This window comes from Sebastes umbrosus, chromosome 5 (genome assembly GCF_015220745.1).
Source record: "Sebastes umbrosus isolate fSebUmb1 chromosome 5, fSebUmb1.pri, whole genome shotgun sequence".
NCBI lineage: Eukaryota > Metazoa > Chordata > Actinopteri > Perciformes > Sebastidae > Sebastes > Sebastes umbrosus.
This window is the reverse complement of record NC_051273.1, coordinates 30,217,726-30,239,466: the sequence shown is the minus strand read 5'-3', so window position 1 is coordinate 30,239,466 and position 21,741 is coordinate 30,217,726. Positions and strand designations below refer to the sequence as shown.

At 41.8% G+C, this 21,741-nt stretch overlaps 1 protein-coding gene across 5 annotated transcripts; it reads left to right on the top strand.

Annotated features, from left to right (window-relative positions):
* Positions 1–675: 675 nt before the first annotated feature.
* Positions 676–21,362, top strand: podn (podocan). 5 transcript variants are annotated; one of them, XM_037770796.1, is made up of 12 exons: positions 676–1,126; positions 1,917–1,998; positions 6,414–6,707; positions 6,838–6,931; positions 10,066–10,130; positions 11,951–12,060; positions 12,150–12,306; positions 12,415–12,530; positions 12,725–12,938; positions 13,137–13,580; positions 15,376–15,524; positions 20,760–21,362. In XM_037770796.1, exons 3-12 carry the CDS (start codon positions 6,432–6,434, stop codon positions 20,896–20,898), a joined length of 1,764 nt encoding a protein of 587 aa, XP_037626724.1. In that variant the 5' UTR covers positions 676–1,126; positions 1,917–1,998; positions 6,414–6,431; the 3' UTR covers positions 20,899–21,362. The 5 variants fall into 5 exon arrangements, with proteins under 5 accessions (XP_037626724.1, XP_037626726.1, XP_037626725.1 ...); XM_037770795.1 differs by having other exon boundaries at positions 678–1,096; positions 6,411–6,707; XM_037770794.1 differs by having other exon boundaries at positions 887–1,126; positions 6,411–6,707.
* The last annotated feature ends 379 nt before the right edge of the window (positions 21,363–21,741 follow it).

The window sequence follows — 21,741 nt, the reverse complement described above, 5'->3', positions numbered from 1 at the left end:
GGTCAAATTAAACAACTTTCTTACTGCTGTCCCAGCATGAATACATACAAAATAAAACAAAAAGCTAAGCTAACAGTAGCTTCATATTTACTATAGACACATAAAAGTGTCGATCCTCTTATCTAACCCTCTTATAATCATATAATAATTGTTAATATGGCACAGACATCAAAAAGCCAGATTAATTCAATTTCAACCATGTAGTTAACAGTGTGGATGTCCATTGTTTTAAGCTGTTAAATGCCTTCTACACAAAAAAATAAAATCAACTGTGATAGTGGAGATGAGTAATGAGGCTTTAACGGTTGCTCACACACAGGTTGTTGAAATTGCTTTTAATCAGAAGCAGAAGGTAAGAAATGAGGTGTGAAACTGAGGAAACAAAACGGACAAAAACAAATCAATATTTTGTTGAAGCATATTTTTACTACCAGCGGTGATGAATCATCCCAGAATTCTTCCACATGATAAAGATGAAGTTCAGTGAACTGTGCTATTGCATCGCAATGGCAGCAGATGTTCACACACGGGAGGTGGGCTTGTTGAAGAAAAGGTCTGATCCAGAAACACGTGGGACATTAGATCATATCCTGTCGCCCCTATTTGGCAGGCTACTCTTCCTCTTTTTTGATTTATTACTGGATCTTTAGCACAACTCATCGGCCTCTTCTCCTCTGGAGAACAAGACTATGTTTTAAGCAGTTTTATCCGAGATATATACGCATCTATTTGAAGTGATCTGGCCTCCCATCCCAAATCTATGGTTCTAATCGCACTTGAACCATGTGGGATTGGAACGTTTTTGTTGAATCCAGTGGAAAATGATCACAACACAAACATATTACACAAAAACTGCTACAGCGAGGGGAAAAAAATCAATTCCTCGGGAAAAAATATGAGAAAAAAGGAAAGAATTTGTGTTTCTGGCTCCCATTCAGGTCAGAGCTGTCTCTGTTACTCACTCCCTTCCTTTCTCTTAACTTTCCCTCTCCCACTCCCACTCTCTCTCTCTCACATCTGGAGGGTATCTGGTGTGGCTGTGTGACTCCTCGCCTGCTATGGGACAGCCTGTGTTTGGACTGGACGTCAGACTTCAGTGCGTTTCAGCAAACGTTGGTCGGACGGGGTAAAGTAGTAGATGTTGCTTTGGCAGACTTTACTGCTGCATGTTTTGCTGGTGGCTGTTATGCTATGTGGAGCTTAGATTGAGCTGTCAGCCTCATTCATCCATGCATGACGATGTGGCATGTGTATTTCAGACGATCCAGACACTGCAGTAAAGCCTTTTCACGTCCTCTGCTCAGCTGAGAGAGAGCATGAAAACAAGATGATGACTTTTACAATGCTCAGCATCTCTGCTATTAAATAATGTTCTCACTTCTAGCCTCTAAATTATAAGGTAACATGAGAGTGCTGTTGATTTAGCGAAGGCTTTAAACTCCTCTCTGACCCCTGGATGCTGGATGTTTTTATTCTAACCAGGGTCCATATTGTACAATAAGTGCAGGAAAGTGCCCAGGCTTTTATTTTTAATTTGCTGTGGGTGTACGCATGCTGCTGCGTGGGTTTCCGTTTCTTTTCTGGTAGTTGTTGTGGTGCAACAAACAGAACAGGCTCTTCTGATGGATGGCTTTTAAACGTTTACCTTGAGAGCTGTCTAGAGTGCCCCCTTGTAATATTTCTACCAACATTGGTGGACACAATTAGAGGGCTTTTTCCTGGCTTGGCCAATACACTAGCCTCACACAATGTCCTTGTCAAAAAGTAGCAAAAGGCTAGATTCATGTTATTCTATTCAATCTATATCTGAAGATTTGACTTTCTTAAAATTGTTGATTTTTCTCTGTTTGAAATGATTGGAAAGCAAAAAGATTGGGTTGTCATAGGTGATGCTTATGCTCTTTTTTTCAAATTAGCCCTTGCAGTTGGTGAGGACCGAAGCTTCAGACACAGCAGAGAGAGCGGACAGAGACCCGGCTGCCTTTTGTTGTTCACCTGGTGCGTAAACGATGCAAACCCTCCATCAGTTAAAATACATGTCATTAGAGGTAATGATACAGTTTTCTTTTCCAATACACCAGTTAGAAATGGCCCTGCAGGGATAGACCAGTGTTGGTGGATTGAAAAGAGTTGAAAGGCAGTACATAGTCATACAGTACATGACATTGTGGTACACAGATACATGGGTGTTTCGCTTGTTTTAAAAGGGTACCCTAATGAGTTATTATTTGGTTGGGGCACTTGACAGAGAAGGATTAAAAGAGAGGTGAAATATATCCTGAATTTTAGTCTGGGTCAAGCTCCAAAAACCCTGGATCCTACACTTCCCACGATGCCACTCAAAAGTGTCCATCATTACATCTTTCAAACGCCACGCCCCCATTTTGTAACACAGGCTTTCTATTATTTGTAATTTGTAAATATTTCGGGGTCCCAAGCATAGACTGTATATAAGAAGTGGATGTCGTCACTGTGACATCACCCATTGGTTTGTGGACTGCCGTTTTGAAACCTTGCCATCTTGGTTTTTGCCCATCGCCATCTTGGTTTATTGCAACCAGAAGTGACACGAGAGGGTGGAGCTAAAAACATCCAAACGCAGACTGAGACATTTTTAAGCGACCAAAATGTTACAAACTTTCATGAACTGAAAACACAATGTGAAAGGGTTGAAAAGACGAAAAACACGGACAACTGCCAGATCGTTCATCAAGAGGTAGCCACGCCCTAAAGCATACCCTGCTTTATGGTCTATTTGACTCTAAATTGGACCATCATTTACTAAATGAACATCATGCTGTATTGAAGAAGACTTGAGACCATAAACTCATGTTTACAATATTCACTGAGGTACTAAATCAAGTGAGAAGTAGGTTTATTTTCTCATAGACTTCTATACAATCAGACTTCTTTTTGCAACCAGAGGAGTCGATTAAAGCTAGCGTTGGTGGTGCTGTTCAAACATATTTTTTGTAATATTTTTTAAAATTCTCATTACATCCTGACAGCAATCAATCAATCAATCAAATGCTCTGACAAAAAAAAAGAAAACAATCCTGAGTCTGTGGCTGTCGTAGGACTGTAATAAGCCTGTCCAATCATTTCCTTCTGCCTGAATGTAATGATAACCTGTCTACCTGCGCGTACTCTGCCCTTGCACTCATTGGGCCTCACCAGAGTATTCCACAAGCTGCTAGCTTGACAGCTGTGAGTACTAACAGTAGCCATGTTCGTTGTTCACATTAATTATCATAATTTATGTGTCTTAGGGACGGACTGTCAGTGTTGCCGACTTGGCGACTTTCTCTCTAGATTTATGAACTTTTGGAGCTAGTGCTGCTAGCTACTTTCATTGGAAATGAGTTGGCAACACTGGGCTGGGTTTTTTGGTTGGATAATTTTTTTAAATCTAGTGTACTCCTGTTCGTTTCTCAGCACTACCGACCTGACCTTTAAGGCATAATTTATATGTGGTGAAGTCTATTTTCAAAAATTTTCTGACTATATTTCATAAAACTAAGTAGTACTCCCTCCGACTCACAAATGGATTTTGACATGAAAAATCTGTGCAGTGCCCCTTTAAAGTACAGTTTTTTGCCTTGAAGAAGAATTTGTTCTCTCACCCTCTGTTCTGTCATTTAGGATCAGTCAGCCTCCCGCCAAAATGCTATATTCTCGTCATGAAGAGCTGTCTGCTCTGAAACAGTTTCTGGTTTAAGGCTGAGTATGTGCTTGAAGCCAACAGGTGGTGAACACGGGGAACATACGATAAAAGAAAAGCAATATGCTCAGCTTTGTTTTATGAAGTGCCTTTCTGCTGCTGTCAAAATGTCTTTTATCTCTAACTTGCCGCTGGTGTTTTGAATATCAGCTGAGAACTAAATTGAGTTTAAATTGAGTTGGGAGGAAAAAATGTGATTTTGGGGTGCTATAATTAATCAGGAAGTGTGTTGAACAGCTCCAGCTATGCAGCTGGAGTTGACTCGCTGTCCGGGGTTTGACCCATGATGATTCCCTCATACACTTGGCATCTGACTAACTTAGCTGTGGTTTAGCTAAACCAAAGTGGCTGGTGATTGGACTTGATTGCTGTCACAAAACGACTGCAGAGAAACCAGATGTGTGATGAAGTTACACCCCACACGGACGATTCAGAGGAACACTGCTTGATTGCGTTATATGTCCGCTCAGAAAAATGGTTTCCACTTCAGCCGACTTAATCGCCAACTGCGAAGGAAAGATTTCAGAAATGCAATTGCTGCACTTCACAGAAATCTATCACAAAAATATGTTTTGATCAGTTTAATAAGTTTGATGTTATTGTAAAACATTTTGCCCCTACAATAATAATTCTGTCTGTACTACTGCCCTGACTTTCCTTCTAGAGCTACCAGCAGGTTGAATGAAATTTGGTACATACTTTATGTTCCCCAAAGGATTAATCCTTTTGACTTGAGATCACTTTTCATTTAGCACCATCATCAGGTCAATTTGGTTAATGACCAAATACCTGCAAAACTACTATGATTCCCATCAGCCTCACTTTGCTAATTAGTAAATATAAGCATGCTAACATGCTGAAATAAGATGATGAACATGGCAAACATTATACCTGCTATACATCAATATGTTAGCATTGTCATTGTGAGCATGTTAGCATGCTGTTGTTAGCATTTAGCTGAAAGAAACGCTGTGCCTAAGTACAGCCTCTGCTAGTATGGCTGTAGTCTTTTTGTAACTTATGGCCTCAGGTGACATAATAACTGTCAGTTTCTGGCATTAAAGCTTCAGTAGGCAGTATATTTTTGGCATCATTGGGCAAATATTCCGTAATAACCTTTCAGCATATTGTAATTCAAGTGTTCTGAGAGAAAACTAGACATATGCATCTACTCATGGCTCTATTTTCAGGTTTTAAAAATATCTAGCCCGTGACAGGAGACTTTGGCCAATCACAGATCATTTCAGAGAGAGAGCGTTCCTATTGGCTGTGCGCCGGCTGATGGATGGTGCTCGGTATTTCCTCAACAGATCTCAACATGGCTACCGGGTCACAAACTCTCTCATTTTACAGCTGCTGATCAGCGCTGCTTAGTTAGACCGTTTGATCGGACTTCACAAGTGATTGACAGCTGGCTCTCACAGACGGCACTCCATCTCGGCTCTGACTGGTTGGAGGACACAGAGGCACATGACTTTTTTTCAGATTACCTGTCTCATGCACTACTGTCAGGATATAGTAAAATATTTTTTTTAAATCATATTTGCTCCAATTCTACCCACTGCTGCTTTAAGTTAAACCTCAGATACGGTTATCTCCAGTGGCATTTTCCCACAGGACACAGCAAGTTCTGCCAGAAAGAGTAGATTTTAACCCAAACCATGATCTTTTCCTAAATCTAACCAAATAGGTTTGTTGCCTAAACCTAAGGAGATTTCTGACAGAAAGCCCTGAAGGCAAACTTCTCCCACATACCAGGGGGGACACTGTGGGTGAGGTGGTAGCTATACACAGTGACTACATTTACATGCACAAAATATTCTGTTTTTTGCCCTTATTCTGAAAAGACAATATTCCTACCAAGCTGTTTACATGCCTAATGAAAACGAATATTTCTAATATTCCCGTTTACATGAAGCCGTGCATACTCCGATTAACATAACCGGTGGCGGACTTGTTTGACCGTGTGAACACAGCCTCCCTCTTTCATTCCTTCAACTTCCTTCTTGAAAAGGTCAGCATTGTGTTATTTGCGCATATCCAAAAACCTGTTGATATCCAAGTCTTTCATAATGTTTAAAAGTAGGTGTGGTTCTCCTTCCGACCAGAAATTGCTTTTCTTTTGGGCATGCATCTCTGCAACCTGTCGAATTAGTTGGTTTGTGTACAACGCACAGAGCTGGCCGCAAACAAGCAAGAGGCCGTGTGTCGCAAACTGCTGTAAAAATCCCAATTGAGACGCCTATTCCAAATGCGCTGTATGCATGTCCAAAGAATGCTTCTAAAACTAAAAATATCGGCATATCCGGCATGTCTTAATTGGAAAATGCTCCATTCGGGAGTAAGAAGTAATTCAGAACATCCATGGAAATATGCTGTTTACGTGAGCCGTATCAAATTCCGAATATTGTCATATTCGGAATAATAGTGGAATAATAATTTGCATGTAAACGTAGTCAGTGATGACTGACAACACAACACAAACTTTATCTGAAAGCCTCAGTGGTGCATCTCACTCACCCAACATAATAATAACTTACACTGATCGAGAAGTCTCGACGTATAAAAACGATCTTCCACTGCTTTAATGACCGAGAAATAGCAGATTGTAGCTCTAACAAGGTCCTGTTTACAGGAACAAAATACTCCTGGTGTTTGTAACTTTACCGTCCATGTGCTTGTGCAACAGCGGAGCTCAGCAGCAGTGGACATGGCCTTTCCCAAGCATTCCATCCTGCAGGCCCTGAGTGTGCTGCTCCTGGCCTGGGCGTTGGTGCATTGCCAGGCCCCTCTCGAACCAGAGGAAGAGGATGAGGAAGAGCCAATAATGGAGACCGACATCGCAACAGCGGTGACGAAATCTGAGCCGCTTGAATGTCCGCCGGAGTGCAGCTGTACGTCCGAAGGGGCAGTTGACTGCGCCGGAGTCGACCTCACAGAGTTCCCCGCCGAGCTGTCTGACACAACTCGCCAGCTTTCTCTGCAGGTCTCTCACACAACTGCACACACACATAAACAGCAATACACGTCCACATTTTGGTAATTCTGCTCACCAGTGCAAACTATCATCTGCCGTCGTATTTAATTACTGTCTTTGTTTTGTCCCGTGATTCCAGAACAACAAAATCGAGGAGATAACAGTCGAGCACATTTCCCATCTGCATCAACTCGAGACTCTCAACCTTCAGAACAACTGGCTCACTACAAATGGTAAACACTGTCAAACAGTCTAAACACCTAGCAGGAGTGTTAGGAGGTGTACAGCAGGGCGACAGATTGCAGACATGTTTGCAAGGTTGTTTTGTGGCTGTTGAATTCTTGCTTGTTCTGCTCAGCAGTGGGTCTGTGTCAACTATACCTTTGAGGTCAGAGCCTTTAAATGTCAGATCACTTTAGAGCAATCTTAGTTATTCTGCCTCTGGGAGTTTTTTTATAGGAGACATGCTGTTTGGTGTGTGTCAATATTAAATATAGACTTTTTTGGCTTACTGTCAATAGAGAGGCGAAATCCCTCCCCTTCTGGTGGACCACCATGGGATCTTATTTCACAAGAAATATGTATGGTACGTCAACGGTGAGAGACAAATACATTTTTGGTCCCGTTTGAATTTCACTGTGAATCACACATATGATGTTTGTCAATTTAAAAGATAAGTTTGCAAGTCAGGAAAGTCTCAGTTTGTCATGGGTTTGTCGTAGTTTCATTTCGTTTTGTGTGAAACCGCTCAGTAAACTACATCTCTCGTCTCGCACGATATTCGTCACCAACACTAGCCAGCTAGCTAACTTGATCCACACACAAATGAAACATTATCGTACCTGATGTGTTTTATCCAGCGATTCCTGGTCTATTTATCACCGGGAAATGCTAAACACTAACCTTGGGTATGTAGTCTTTCTAATTACGTATTTTCACAGTCTTATACTTCAACAAACTGCGACTTTTTTGACTTGCAAGCTTATCTTTTAAATTGCCAAAACATCATATGTGTGATTCATGGCGTAATTCAAGCAGGATAAAAAAAATGGTCTCTCGCCATTGATTACCGTACATACTTATTCCGAAATAAGGTCCCATGGTGGTCCACCGGAAGGGCTGGGACTTCACCTCTTTATTTTAGGCCCAATTGAACTGCGCCTGTAACACCAGGCTTTGCTTCCAGACAATAGTTTGACGGGGGTATCAGAATAATTTTCTCTAGATAATGGTGCTATTCAGCAAAGGTTTTATAGTCTTGATTTAATAGGCAGAAAGAAATGCATTAAAATGTTAATGCTTATGTCGAGGGTGGATGTGCTTCATCAATGTACAAATAATATTGCGAGCAGCTATAGAATGGTTTCTTTCTTGTGTGTTTTGGAGGATCAGATGACACAATTAGTATCCCTATATTAGATAACCTATTCTAGCTATGACATCTACAATAGTGGCTAGCCACATAATACCCGTAATCACACAAATTATGATTTGCAGCCATATACAAGCTGTTAGAGAACCAACCAACTGGGACAGTGTATGGGTGGTATTGTTTTTGCCTTGTGAGCCTGTGTGTGTGTGTGTGTGTCGTCATGGCAAAATGTGTGTAGTTGAGATCAAAGTGATTGATTTGGCGTCGCGGCTGATGGGATCCCAGCTTGAGATTGTCTCTTGTTCTTTGTTTGTCTTTAAAGAAAAATTGAAGCTCCAGTTGTGGATCTGCCATTCACAACAGGATCCAACAGAATGTCGAATTGCAAAACAGACGTCAAACCTCGAACCGCTAACAATTGTTTGTTCCTACTGGCTAAGCTTTTGTTGTCTCTGTTACAGGTGTGGCTTGATGCCAGTTGGTCATCATTCTGGCTTTTCATTGTGCTCAACAGTGCTTCCAAGATGAACAGATATAGCTTGATGGATCTTATCTTCCTGGCCAGCTGTGGCCACTGCTAGCTTGTGTTTCTGTTGCTAAAGCTCTGCAGTTTTCCAAATCATTGTGAATTAAGCATTTTGTTGAAATAGTACCCCACATAGACCAACATAAGGCCATTATCCTCCATTGGGAAAGGACGATTGTGAGATAACTCCATATGGAGAGATTGTGTATAGAGTAAAGAAGAAATGACAAGATGAGTTTCTACAAATAGTCATTTTAATACATTTTCAAACTGGGATCATTTCTCATGATATCCACTTGAGGACTCCTTGGAGAGCCTGGACTCATTTTGCAATACTTGCTTTAGTCCAGTCGATCAGCTAAAACCTCTTCTTAGGCCAAATGCGAAGGTTTGCTCCAGCCGGTGGGCGGTGCTTGGTTTCGGCTTGACTGTTTTCAACATGGCGACCGGGTCACAAACTTTCTCATTTTACAGCTAAACAGTACACTACAAGATGTTTCTGAAAATATTTGAGGCAAGAAATAGGCATTACAGTAACAGAATCTTGATTCATATTTGATCAGCGCTGCCTAGTTTGACAGTTTGATCGGAGTTTGAGAGTTTCACGAGCAGAGATTGAGAGCTGCACAGAGACTGCTCGGCTCTGATTGGTTGTTTTCCTTTGGGCGCAAATGCCATTAGTTGCACTAGGATGACACAGAGGAACCTGATTTTTTTTCACAGATTATCCGTCTCATGCACTACTGTCAGGACATAGGGACAGTTTCATAAAAATGACTTTTTATCATATTTGCTCAAAGTTACCGACTGCAGCTTTAAGTGGTTCTTAAAATATTACTTCAGACTCCAGAGCGGCTGGGTCCACTTCTTTTATCCACTGCAGCCCCAGAAGAATAGATTGTACAGATTCATCTTTTAACACCGAGTTGTCAAGTTGAACTTGTGCCTTCATGAATCATCAGTGTCACTGACCAAAGGTTAGCAGTGATATATTGTACAGTATGCTAGCGCTGCCAAAGCCACAGAATCAATAATGATGCAGGTGGTTGCTGAGCTATAAACAATGACTATGAGACCTGGTTTTGTCCTGAACTGAACAAAACGGTTAAAATCAGCAACTGACTTAACTTACACTGAACTGAAGATATTCAGAAGCAGCACGTTAACGTCACCGTTCAAGACACAGTGACTTGATTGCTAACTGATGTGCAATTGGACGGTTAAACCATTGCTTAGCTTATAGAAAAAGGAATTAAATCCAGTCATTGTCAACAAATCATCGAGCTTAACCGAACGAAACAATTTAAATGAGCAAAGTGATACGTAATTTCCACCTCTGCACAGATTAGCCTATATCAAATCAGACAGATATTGCAGAGTAATATCACTCCATAATTTGGCATTCCACAGCTCACTGTTGTTTATCAGCTTGTGATGGAAGGTAATTCAGTTTGTTTTTCTCTTTATAGGTCTGGAAGATGAAGGTTTTGAGATGCTTGAGCAGCTGTCTTATTTATACTTGGCAAATAACAAGGTGAGTCATACACCAGGCTTTCACATGTTTGTTCTAAACACAGATTTGTTTATGCAATGGCAACTTTATCTTGTCTGTGTCCATCTCACAATAATTTTACTCTATTCTGTTCTGATACACTAACATAGTGCCAGCTGGCAGAGAAAGGTGGCAGTCTCCTCTCATACACTCTGTGCGAGCTTATGCTTGTAATCACTTCCAGTATGGCTGTGCCAGCTGGTGAGAGCTAAAATGTTACTGACCCTTTTGGACACAGAGCGAGCGAGAGAGAGAGAAAGAGAGAAAGGATGGACAGATTTGTTTGTGCCTTCACAGGGATGAATAGGCAAACGGGATACAGGAAGAATAGGGGATTTTTAAGTGCTCACTAAGCCTCAAAGACACCCATGCTGCTTTAATCCATAAACCATGTTATAAAGGAGAGAGCTCTAAATGAACATCTAATCTCACCAGTGCTTCTGGGATTTGCTATTTTGTACAATGTAGCGCTCGTTTGGTAGGAGTGACAAAAGTGATGAAAACCTTGCCACGACTTGTCATACAGCATCTCTGCTTTGTGGCAAAAAAATCCATCAAGTTGTCATACCTGAAGCACATAGGTAGTGTGTCATTGCCTTTCAAAACAGCCCATATGCCTATCACAAAAATGAATGTGAGTGTTTCGTCAGCCACCTCCAATGTTAAGGTTTTTGGTTAAATTTGGCAACTAAAACTACTTGGGTAAGGTTATTAAAAGTATGTGATCATGCATGATTAAAAACAAGACTACAAGTCTACAGCCACCCTACCAGGTCTATGAAGCTATACTTAAGCATGGTGGTGCTTTGAGCTAAATGCTAATAATACGTATACCAATAACGTTAGCATGCTGACATGCTCACAATAACAATGATAACATGCTGACATTTATTAGGTATAATGTTTACCATGGTCATTATCTTAGTTTAGCAGGTTAGCAAGTTGAAAGTTTGACCTGATGATTTCACTAGATGAAAAGTCAGGGGATCACCAAAGTTATATACTGTGCATCAATCTCGGAACCCATCGGCTATCGGTCAGGCGGCAGATAATCCTCTGGGGCTCTGGTGTAGCCAGCGGATATCCGGGCCGAGACTTCCTTTACCGCGTGCTGCTCGTTGTTTACAGTCCGATTAGCAACTTGAGATGCGAGCCCGGAGTTGGAATTGATGTGTACAACCGGATTATTTCACAAGTAGCCAGTGTGCAAGCTGATTTTAAACCAATAAAAAGCGAAATCATCGTCAGACAATAACTGGTGGTTTCCCAGATTGCAAGTCGGCCGATGCGTTCCGCCTCTTTCGCTCTCCACATGGACTGTTTACCTGCATTCAACCAAAGCCTGCCAGAACGTGATTGGTCAATGCTACTCGGACTACAAACCAGAACGCTTCCGATGTCATAATCTTGTCCCATTGCCTACAGATTCTGCATTCTGATGCATATGAATGCAGAATCGGTTTATAGAGATTAACTGTACATCCTCAGAGAACCATGAATGTCTGTACAATATTGAATGCTAACCCATCTAGTAGATGTGGAGTCTATAGTGCGTGTTTCACTGGATAAGTGACTCTACAAACATTGACCCGCTGGTGGCTTTAGATGAAAAGTCAGGGGTTCGCAAAAGTCATTAGGATACATCACGAATTTCTGTACAAAATTTCATGGTAATTCATCCAATATTGGTTGAGTGAATTCACTCAGGACCGAAGCGGCTGACTGATCGAACAACCAACCAGTGGACATTGCCATCTCTATAGTAACAATGTCCTGTCATGCTTCTTTTCTTGTGCTTGCAGCTCACCTCAGCACCAAAAGTCCTACCACCCTCTTTGGTCAGTGCTGATTTTGCTGCTAATCAGCTCACAAAGATCTACCTATACACGTTTGGCCATAAACCAAAACTGAGGTACGAATGTGTGTTTGTGTAAATTTACTTTTTGTTCCTGGAATCATGTCCATTTACACTTGGCAATGTCCCTTGATCGTGGCTCCCAGGTCTGTGTATCTCCATAACAACAAGCTGACTGACGCAGGGCTTCCTGATTATACGTTCAACGGTTCTGACGCCCTGGAGATCCTCACCATGTCCAGCAACTACCTGCGGGTTGTCCCGAGGAACCTGCCCTCCAGCCTTTACCGTCTTCATCTGAAGGTCCAGCACCTGTTATGTTTGCATTTAGACGTTAGGTGGATGATAGTTTCTTTTCATTGATGAATATGGTAAATGATGATAGCATATGGTTTGCTCTTGTTGTTACAGAGTAACAAGCTGGAGAAAATCCCAGCAGGGGCCTTCGACAACTTGTCAAACCTCAGAGAGCTGTATCTCCAGGACAACCTCCTCAGCAATGAGGGAATGGACAACGATACTTTCAGGTGGACAAACCCCTAGTGGTTAACATATTCTAACATCTTGCCAAGTGTAGAAAAAGAAAAGTCTTGATTTATGTGTTTTCAAGTGTGTACCAGACAAGAGCAATCCACTCGACAAAGACTATGTGAATTCCCGTATTGCAGCATCATACAGAAAGCTCATGATTTGATGGCTTTCTCTCCTTCTCTCCTGGCAGCCAACTGAGCAGCCTGGAGTGTCTGGACTTGTCAAATAACAACCTGAGTGTCGTCCCCAAGGGTCTGCCTCGCAATCTAGTGCTGCTACACTTGGAGAAGAACTCCATCCGCAGCATCCCTGGAGACGCTCTTACTTCTGTCCGAAACCTTGAGTACCTGCTCCTCCACAATAACAAGCTGCGCTCACGTTCCATCCACCCGACTGCCTTCCAGGTACATTTCTTTAAAATTTCATATTCTTTTGGATCTTTTACAGGATAGCTGAGCTGTGTAAAAGCATGGACATTTCAGATTGTGTATTCAATTGCAAGAACAGGCTGGAAGAGATGATATGCGCAACTGCTTTGCTGTGAGCATCTGACAAATTTCGTCATTTTAACCTCATGCATAACACATTTGCATTTTCACTAGGGCTTGAAGAAACTGCACACTCTCCATATGTACAACAACTTGCTGGAACGGGTTCCCAGGGGCTTGCCTAAGCGGGCCAAGATCCTAATGTTGCTCCACAACTTCATTGCCGAAATAAGCCGCAACGACCTGGCCGTGCTGTACACCCTGACCGAGCTCAACCTCAGCTACAACAAGCTGACCAGCCCCAAGCTGCACCGCGATGCCTTCAGGAAGCTGCGTTTTCTGGAAACCCTCGATCTGTCGGGGAACAGCCTTCACTCGTTGCCCGTGGGTCTTCCCCGCAGCCTGCAGACGCTGGAAATCAAGAACAACCAGCTGAACTCCATACCGGACGGTGCGCTGACGGGCATGGACAAGCTACTGAAGCTCATCCTAAGCAACAACCAGCTGAAACTGAATTCAGCCTACCAGGGAGCCTGGATGGAGCTCAGTGCGCTCACAGTGAGTGGATGGGGGAGGAAGAAACATGTCAGATATTAGTGCAAGATGTTTTGTAGCCCTTGTCCGCTGCAGGAACTTAAGAACCTGCACCCTGGACCATTTTGGATGAATATGTGTATATATTTTAATGCCAGGAGGTGTTATGTTGCCTCTGTATTTACTGGTTTGGACCTCTAAATATATCAAACTTTTGAGTTTTCAGGTCTTTGAGTATTAGGCGTTTGGCACGTTTTAGGCATAGACTAATATATTGTAATATAGGCTATATATGGGCGACGCGTCTCCACTTCCTCCCACTGTACAAAAGTGAAGCCAAAATATCCCGGACACGGGAGCAGCCATCTTGAGATTTTGACGTCATTTGGAGCCAGAGTCTGCGCATTAGTGATCAGGGGTCTGGAGCCACTGTATCGAGGTCCCGCCCACACACCCGCCCGAGCCAATCACGAGCCGAGCACGGGCACAACCTGTTAGCGTGAGCCACCTAGCTGCTACGTTAGCACCAAGGTAGCTGTTTGGCTAGAAAGAAACAAAAACTAACCATCATATCTGTAGAAATACATTTATGATCAAATTGAAAAAGGTTCTATTACACAGACTGGTGACGGTTATGGAAAGTTAAAGTTACATGTCCTCTCTCGTACAATTCCCGAGCCTCCGGCTCCGCGACTTCTTCACTCAGAGCAGCTGTCAATCACAGCTGTCAATCATGACATCTCACCCCCTTTTTATAGCATCAAATAACTAATTAAAACCAAACTTATCAGAAAAATGAACACATGAACATACATCAGCGTGATATGAACTACCAAAAATGACAGAAACCATCTTTGGGAAAAATTTACTTTGACTTTTTAGTTTGGCCAATGTCCCATCCGCTAACATGGAGGGGGCTTTATGACCTATACTGCAGCCAGCCACTAGGGGACAATCAGGATGTTTTGGCTTCACTTTTGGGAAGCTGTCATGTCGTCTATCTTTATATACAATCTATGGCTTTAGCCACAAGTGTACAGGGCACACTAAGAGGATGTGTCAGAAGTAAAGCAATGTATGTGTCATTATTTTTCTTCGGTATGCTTCGGTGTATGGGCAGAAGGTTAGCAAGTACAGGAAGTGTTGATAAAAGCGAGTACGTAGGTGTTCTGGATTCCCAAGCATCCGAGTCACGTCAGGTCGAGGCGAGCATACAGGTTTGTAGTGCTGAACAATGTCAGCAACGAGCACAGTCAAGGCAACATTAAAGTACCATGGGCCTTGGGGCTTTTTCAAGGCTTCATTCAGTCAGTAAGAGAAACAGATCTCAGTCAGTTATACAGCTGCTAGAAAAAAAATTCTCCTGGCAGGTTGTGTCAGACTTAAAAACCCTTCTGCTGTTGTGTTTTTATGTGCGTAGCATCCCGTTATGGACCCACTAGCGTTTCTCCCTGGGAATTTTATTGACATTTTTTTCCCCAGAGCCTTGTGGGCCCTTGTACGTCATCGGGCCCCGGGGCTTAAGCCTGTGCATTAAAATGGCGGACATCTATGGTAAGCCCCGAGGGGAAAATATCAGTACCTGCTCTGCTTTGTCACAGAGTAAAAGTAAAGTGGAAAACAGTGGAAGCAAAAGCAGAGCCTGCGACAATGGCTACAATTTAAGTTCAGATTTGTTCCTGCAGTGGGAAAAGGGATATGAGTTACACACATAAAGCATATTTCTGTATAATTCTTCTCATTTTACAATCATTTATCACATAGATCAGGGAAAATGTTTCGTTATGTTCATTATTCATTGTGCATCTTGTAATTTTAGACGCTAGACCTGTCTGGCAACCAGCTGTCCCACGTCCCCTCTGACCTGCCTGAGTCTCTGGAGTACCTTTACCTGCAAAGTAACCGCATCTCCAGTGTTCCTGCTTCAGCATTTGAAGGCACTCCAAACATCAAAGGCATCTTCCTCCGGTAAGGGACACACAAACCATTTCTTATCAATCAGGAGGTTGTAGTTATTAGATTCAACCTTATTACTGGTATCTGAGGTTACAAGCCTTAAAGGGATAGTTTGGGTGTTTTGAAGGACGGCGTGCCCCCAGCTTGGGAAACAAACAGGAGTACCGACACCGGAGTAAAGCAATGCAGTGCTGTGGACGGGGACAGCAGAAAAATGTATTTTAGCCACCTAAAAGAAAGGCTCACCTCAAATAGTCGGTATCCATTTAAGTGTACGCTATATTTAGAACATTTTCACCGCTTTATCTTTCCGTCAGACAACCCTATACGTCTCCTTTCCAATGGAACTGAACTGAAAGTGAAACTTATCTATGCTCTCTCAGAAGCTAGCAGGCTCAGATGACAAAAGGAAAATATTCTGAATATAGCCTTTCTTTTAGGTGGCTAAAATACGTTTTTCTGCTGGGCCCCGTCCACAGCAGTTCATAGCTTTGATCCAGTGCTAGTGCTCCTGTCTGTTTCTCAATGCTGAGGGCACGACAACCATCGTCTACTGTAAATAATATACCTACTATGGATAAATACCTCATACAACCCCACTTCAAAACACCTGTACTATCCCTTTAATCTGACACTCTTCACCGTTCTCAGGGCTTTGAGGGAATCTGGTGGGTGGCTCCTTGCATAACTTTGTTTTCCATTTGGATCGATCTCCACTCAGGAAAGGATTGTGCCAGTGTAATCGAAGAATGTGAATGAAATTATTGCTTTTGTTTTACTGCTCTGCGAGTCTCCAAGATACAGCTGCAGGCGGGTAAACGAAAACCAGTGATCTTTCCCCCTCATTTTTAAAAAACATATTTTTACAATCAGCTCAGAGTGATTTTCAGGACAATGAAAAGGTTTGGATTTCTGTAGCCTTCTTTTTATTCTTGTGAAAGTGTCTGAGGAAAGATGACATTCACAGTGCATAAAACTCACAATCTCTGAAAGGAGCGTTTGTCGAATACGTTTATTTTTCTGTACAGAATATGAAGCTACAGCCAGCAGTTGGTTACAGTACTGTAGTTTAGCTTAGCACAGAGACTGGGAACAGCCGGCCTAGCTCTGTCCAAAAGTAACAAAATCTGCTTACCAGCACCTCTAAAGCTCAATATAAACACATTATGTCTTGTTTGTTTAAAGGCACAGTGTGTAGGATTTGGTGGCATCTAGTGGTGTGGTTGCAGATTGCAACCGACTGAGTACCCCTCCACTCATTCCTCTCTTTCCAAGACTGAGGTAACGTGAGCCGCCAAGCGCAAAACCATGGTTACGCCGTTCACTTCGCTCAGAGACCATCCTTACTGTAATAACACTACTTTAGCAGCAACGGAAGTCAGACGGCGACTGGTGGTACCACAGTTTTGCACTCTGCGGCTCATGTTGCTGCAGTTTCACAAGCGGATCTGAGAACTACGGTGGCCTTCAGATAATGTAAAAACGTGAAAGGCCCTCTCTAGAGCCAGTGTTTGGTTTGTCCGTCTGGTCTACTGTAGAAACATGGTGGAGCAACGTGGCGGACTCTGTGAAGAGGACCTGCTCCCTATGTAGATATGAAGCGCTCATTCTAAGCTAACGAAAACACAACGATTCGTAGTTTCATGTGATTATACACTAATAAAAACATAGTTATGAATATTATATTGCATTTCTGCTAATAAAGCCCCTGAGATGCTACACACTGACCCTTTAATTCATTCAAAAACTGACTTGAAAAGTCAAAAAATGACACCTTGTTGTTTTATGAGGGCTATGTGCCAGACTATACCTGTGTTTGCAAATCACATACTAACATACTGCATACTACATACTCATCTGTATGTACTGCATACGGCGTAATAAATTAAAGATCAAGTATGTAGTATTTAAAATCAAAATTATTAAACATTTTAGCATTAAATATATTTTCTATAGTAGTATAGTCTTATATATGTGAGCTCCCGTGCTTTTCCTCTTAACTGTACTCACCATCATTGTAATTATTTTATCCAACGATTAACTATTTGGACAGTCTGAAGAGCCAGCGGGTTGAGAATGTCCAGTAATCTCACGTCTCATCCTCAGAAATTCTTGCTAATCTAGTATACATTTGGACATTTCTCGTGCACACAACATCCACAAACTATTCAGTCGGAACGCAGCACATGCTCAATTTTACATCATACTTAGTATGAATACTATGTTACTATTTCTTGGCCAAGCGCATTGACTTCCTAAACCAGCCTGCTGCTGGCGGTAGCTTCATAATTACCAGACAGTGATATAAATCTTCTTATCTAACTCTTGCTAAAGAAAGTGTATACATTTACATTTTTATAACACTGCAAATGAGTACAAACCAGCTATTACATTAAACCCTACTTTTAACTCCTCACTCCATAGTTTAAACTCTAAAAAACTCACTTTCAATCTAAGAAATGTTAGTTTCAGTGTTATGTGAAAGAGATTTTACCTCATAAAAAGTGAACCTTGTGATAAACTTTTCAAAAATCCCCCGTGTCCTGGTCTGTTACTAATCAACTAAATTTACTGTGTGTTGGACACTCTGGCCGAACTTCATTTTGCAGAGTACCGCGCTGTGGTATCTAATCTCTCCATCTCCTCTAACTTGTGTGCATTCAGCAAATTTTCCACTTTGGTTTATTCCACATAGTGCAGGCTTATAGCCACAAGCACTGCAGCTGAAAGCAGCGGTCAGACAGCAGAGTAAAGAGGTTTCGGGCAAGCGCTTTCAAGGCTTTTGTTCTGTTTGGTTGTCAGTCTGACCTCAACCTAGCCGCTTTATGGCTCGTGTTTACGGGCCTTGACCCCTTCCAGGCTGTTGTGCACTTCGTGTTGTTCATATCAGCTGTTGCCACATTTCTTTTTTTTCACTAAAACCCCCCACAGCTGGGAGCCTTTGGCCTGAGCCAATTTAGAGCCGCTGGAATGCTTTCTGTCAGTGGGATTTATGTGTGTGTATTCATTACTAATTGCATGTATACTGCATGTTCATGTTGGCTGCTTGTTAAAGTTCATGGAAAACATATGCGAACATTTTCACTGATAGATAAGAGCAGATGCAGGTGTTTCAGAAATGCTTTGATGTTAAGTGAGTGAAGCATCTGTGACTGTGTTTGGTCCATCGAAAACATTAATGGGTGCAATTCAGAGGGCAACCTCCAGGTCTGAAAAATGAAGCCAATGCGGAAGTGCCTTAAACTTGCATTCTTTCTGATAGTCAGCAGGGGGCGACTCCTCTGATTGCAAAAAGAAGACTGATGAGTTTATGGTCTCAATCGCTAAATTCAAGTCTCCTTCAATACAGCATGATGTTCATTTAGTAAATTATGGTCCCATTTAGAGTTAAATAGACCATAAAGCAGGGGATGCTTTAGGGCGTGGCTACCTTGTGATTGACAAGTCGCTACCACGGCGTTGTCCGGTCTGGGAGTTGTCCGTGTTGTCGTCTTAGAGCTTTAACCCTTTCACAGTGTGTTTTCAGTTCATGAAAGTTGATAGGGTGGTGCAGAGATGATGTATTTTTTTAGGCCAGCCAGGAAGTTAGCATCGCACTGGTTCCCTCAACAAAAAGCCAATGAGATTTTTCCATTGGATTTTGTATTATTGCAGAAAATAAGCTCTGTGGCAAACACACTTTTCTGATACGTTTTGTTCAACAAGATATTCTCCACAAATGAACGCCACTTTTATGATTTTGGAAGCGTGGATGCAATTGCCAGAAGTAAAAAGCTATAACGTTAGGCTATAAACTACACCACAGTTGCAGGAGCGCGAGTATACACCACAATGCTGTAAAGGCGGAAGAGACAGCGTGATGACGTTTAGTAGTCTCATTTAGCCACTTGTTAGCAACCACCTTAACCCTCAACACCTTAACCACACATAAAAGCTTCAAAATTCACAAGTGGGATATTTACTTACGTATTTTATATTGTACAACAAAACATTAAAACTCTTCAGCTTGTCAATCATGTTGATTTTTGGCCCGATCCCTCCCTTCCGACGATCATCAGCAAAGCCACGATTTTTTATGGTCCTAAAGATGATCTTTACAGATATTCCTCCATACCTCACAGATTTGTGAGGTATGTTAAGAGTGTTACATCCCCGATCGGCTCGGAAGTCCATCCTGGCCGCACCAATTTTAAATCGTAAATATTAAACATGTTCAATATTTACGATCGGATATCCTGTTGTGTGTGGGGAACCCCGAGGACAGCCGATGATGCAGTCATGTGGGAAAGAACGATAGGCAATTGGTTAACAATTGAATTGAACAACTGATTAATGGCAACAACACAGGTGTTTTTTTAACGTGTCTCCATGACTTCATCCATTCATCCTTCATGAATTTTCAGTACAAAGTAGTGCAAAAACTAACGCTCTAACTCGCTAATTCTTCCTGCCCGTCGTCCGCCATGTTTGTTTACACTAAAGTCACGTTTGGTCGTGTTAGATTTTGCAAGATATACCTTTTTTTAGTGGGAACTCTTGTTGTTCATGAATGAATCTGTTAGTGCGTGGTGTGCTGTTTTGGCCAAATCGTTGTTCACCACGCACTATAGGAACAAAACTGTTAAATTTAACATAGCATGTCGTTATGTGTGGGGTCTCTCACATTTTCAAAAACTGTTAAAATTTGAAAAGTCTTTTGGTGTGGGCCAGCCTTAACCAAAAACCCATTAAAAAAACCCACTGATTTCAAGACGAGGGAATCGGAAGTGCTAAAATGCTAACTCATTTCCGGGTTTATGGCTCATTCCTGCAGAACTCTATCGTAACAGTTTGGTCGCGTCCAAATATTCAGCGTCCAATTTTACTTGGCTTTACCTTCTTGTGTCCCTTCTGGTTGTAAAAAACCAAGATGGCGACGGCCAAAATGCCAAACTCGAGGCTTCAAAACGGCAGTCCACAAACAGATGGTTGACGTCACGGTGACTACGTCCACTTCTTATATACAGTCTTTGATGCAGTTCAGTGTGGCACACATGTTCAACAAATAGGTCCCACCATACTGATCCCTGAGTAGAGCAAAGCTTTCAGATGTGATTTGTAAATGTCACCTGCTGTCTGTAAACCATCTCGTCTGTATGACAGGCTTTTTGCTTTTATACTCTGAAAGGTCATCAAAAGCCTATTTTGATCAACTGTTTAGTGAGGAAAAAACATCTCACGAATGCCTCTCTTCTTTTCTCCTTTAAGGTTTAACCGCCTGTCTGTGAACTCTGTGGACGAGAGCTCTTTCGCACACCTGTCCAGCTTGCAAGTGCTGGACATCGGCACAGGAAACACCGACCTCCCGTTTAAAATGGAAGAGGTGGAGGAGGAGCAGGAAACATAAGACGCGCTTAATTGAACTGACATTGGACTGCATTGTGACAAGGACAGAAAGGGCTTTTAAATGGGAGTGAACCTGTGAATGTCATTTCCCAGGTCCATTATTGTACTGAATGGCAGAGTTACATATTTCTGGTGCAGGATGCCGGATGAAGTTACTTTACGGTAGTTTCCATTTTTTGGGCTGGTTAGTATAGCATATCTTTATATCTGAGCTTTAAATATTTGTTTTGGACTGTTGACACGCAACATCTATCATCTAATTCAGATTTTTGTGCTTTATTTCAAAAATACATTCACAGAAGTCAGTGTGAATTTTCCCATGTAAATGTTTCAGAGTCAATAACAAAAATTTAAGCAAAGTGAAAAAGGACACGATCACACTGTGCGTCTTTCTCTGCTTTATGTCATTTTGTTAATGGCTGCCTTGTCTCCCTCCCTGGCTTAAAAAAGTGATTTTACCAGAAATACTGTGAGGAAATTAGTGTTTTTAACACCAAGGGTAGCAAGATAAGCAATTTCCCATCAGAACCAACGAAGCCTCAGTAATCACAAACTGTTGAATGAAACACTGCAACAAGTATGCTCAATTTACATTCAAGCAGTTGATTAATTTCTTAGTCTTTAAAATGTCAGAAATGACAAATTGTCATTACAAGCCTTAAGGGATTTTTCAAATTGCTTAATTTTGTTGTATCATCAATCAAAAAACTCATTAAATTGTCAATGATAGAGAAAAGCTAAAAAAGAACAAAACCTCACATTTGAGAAGCTTTGAAGTTACAACACTTAATACGTTCATTGTATCAAGCACCATATTTGATATGATTTTTTGATTTTCTAGCAT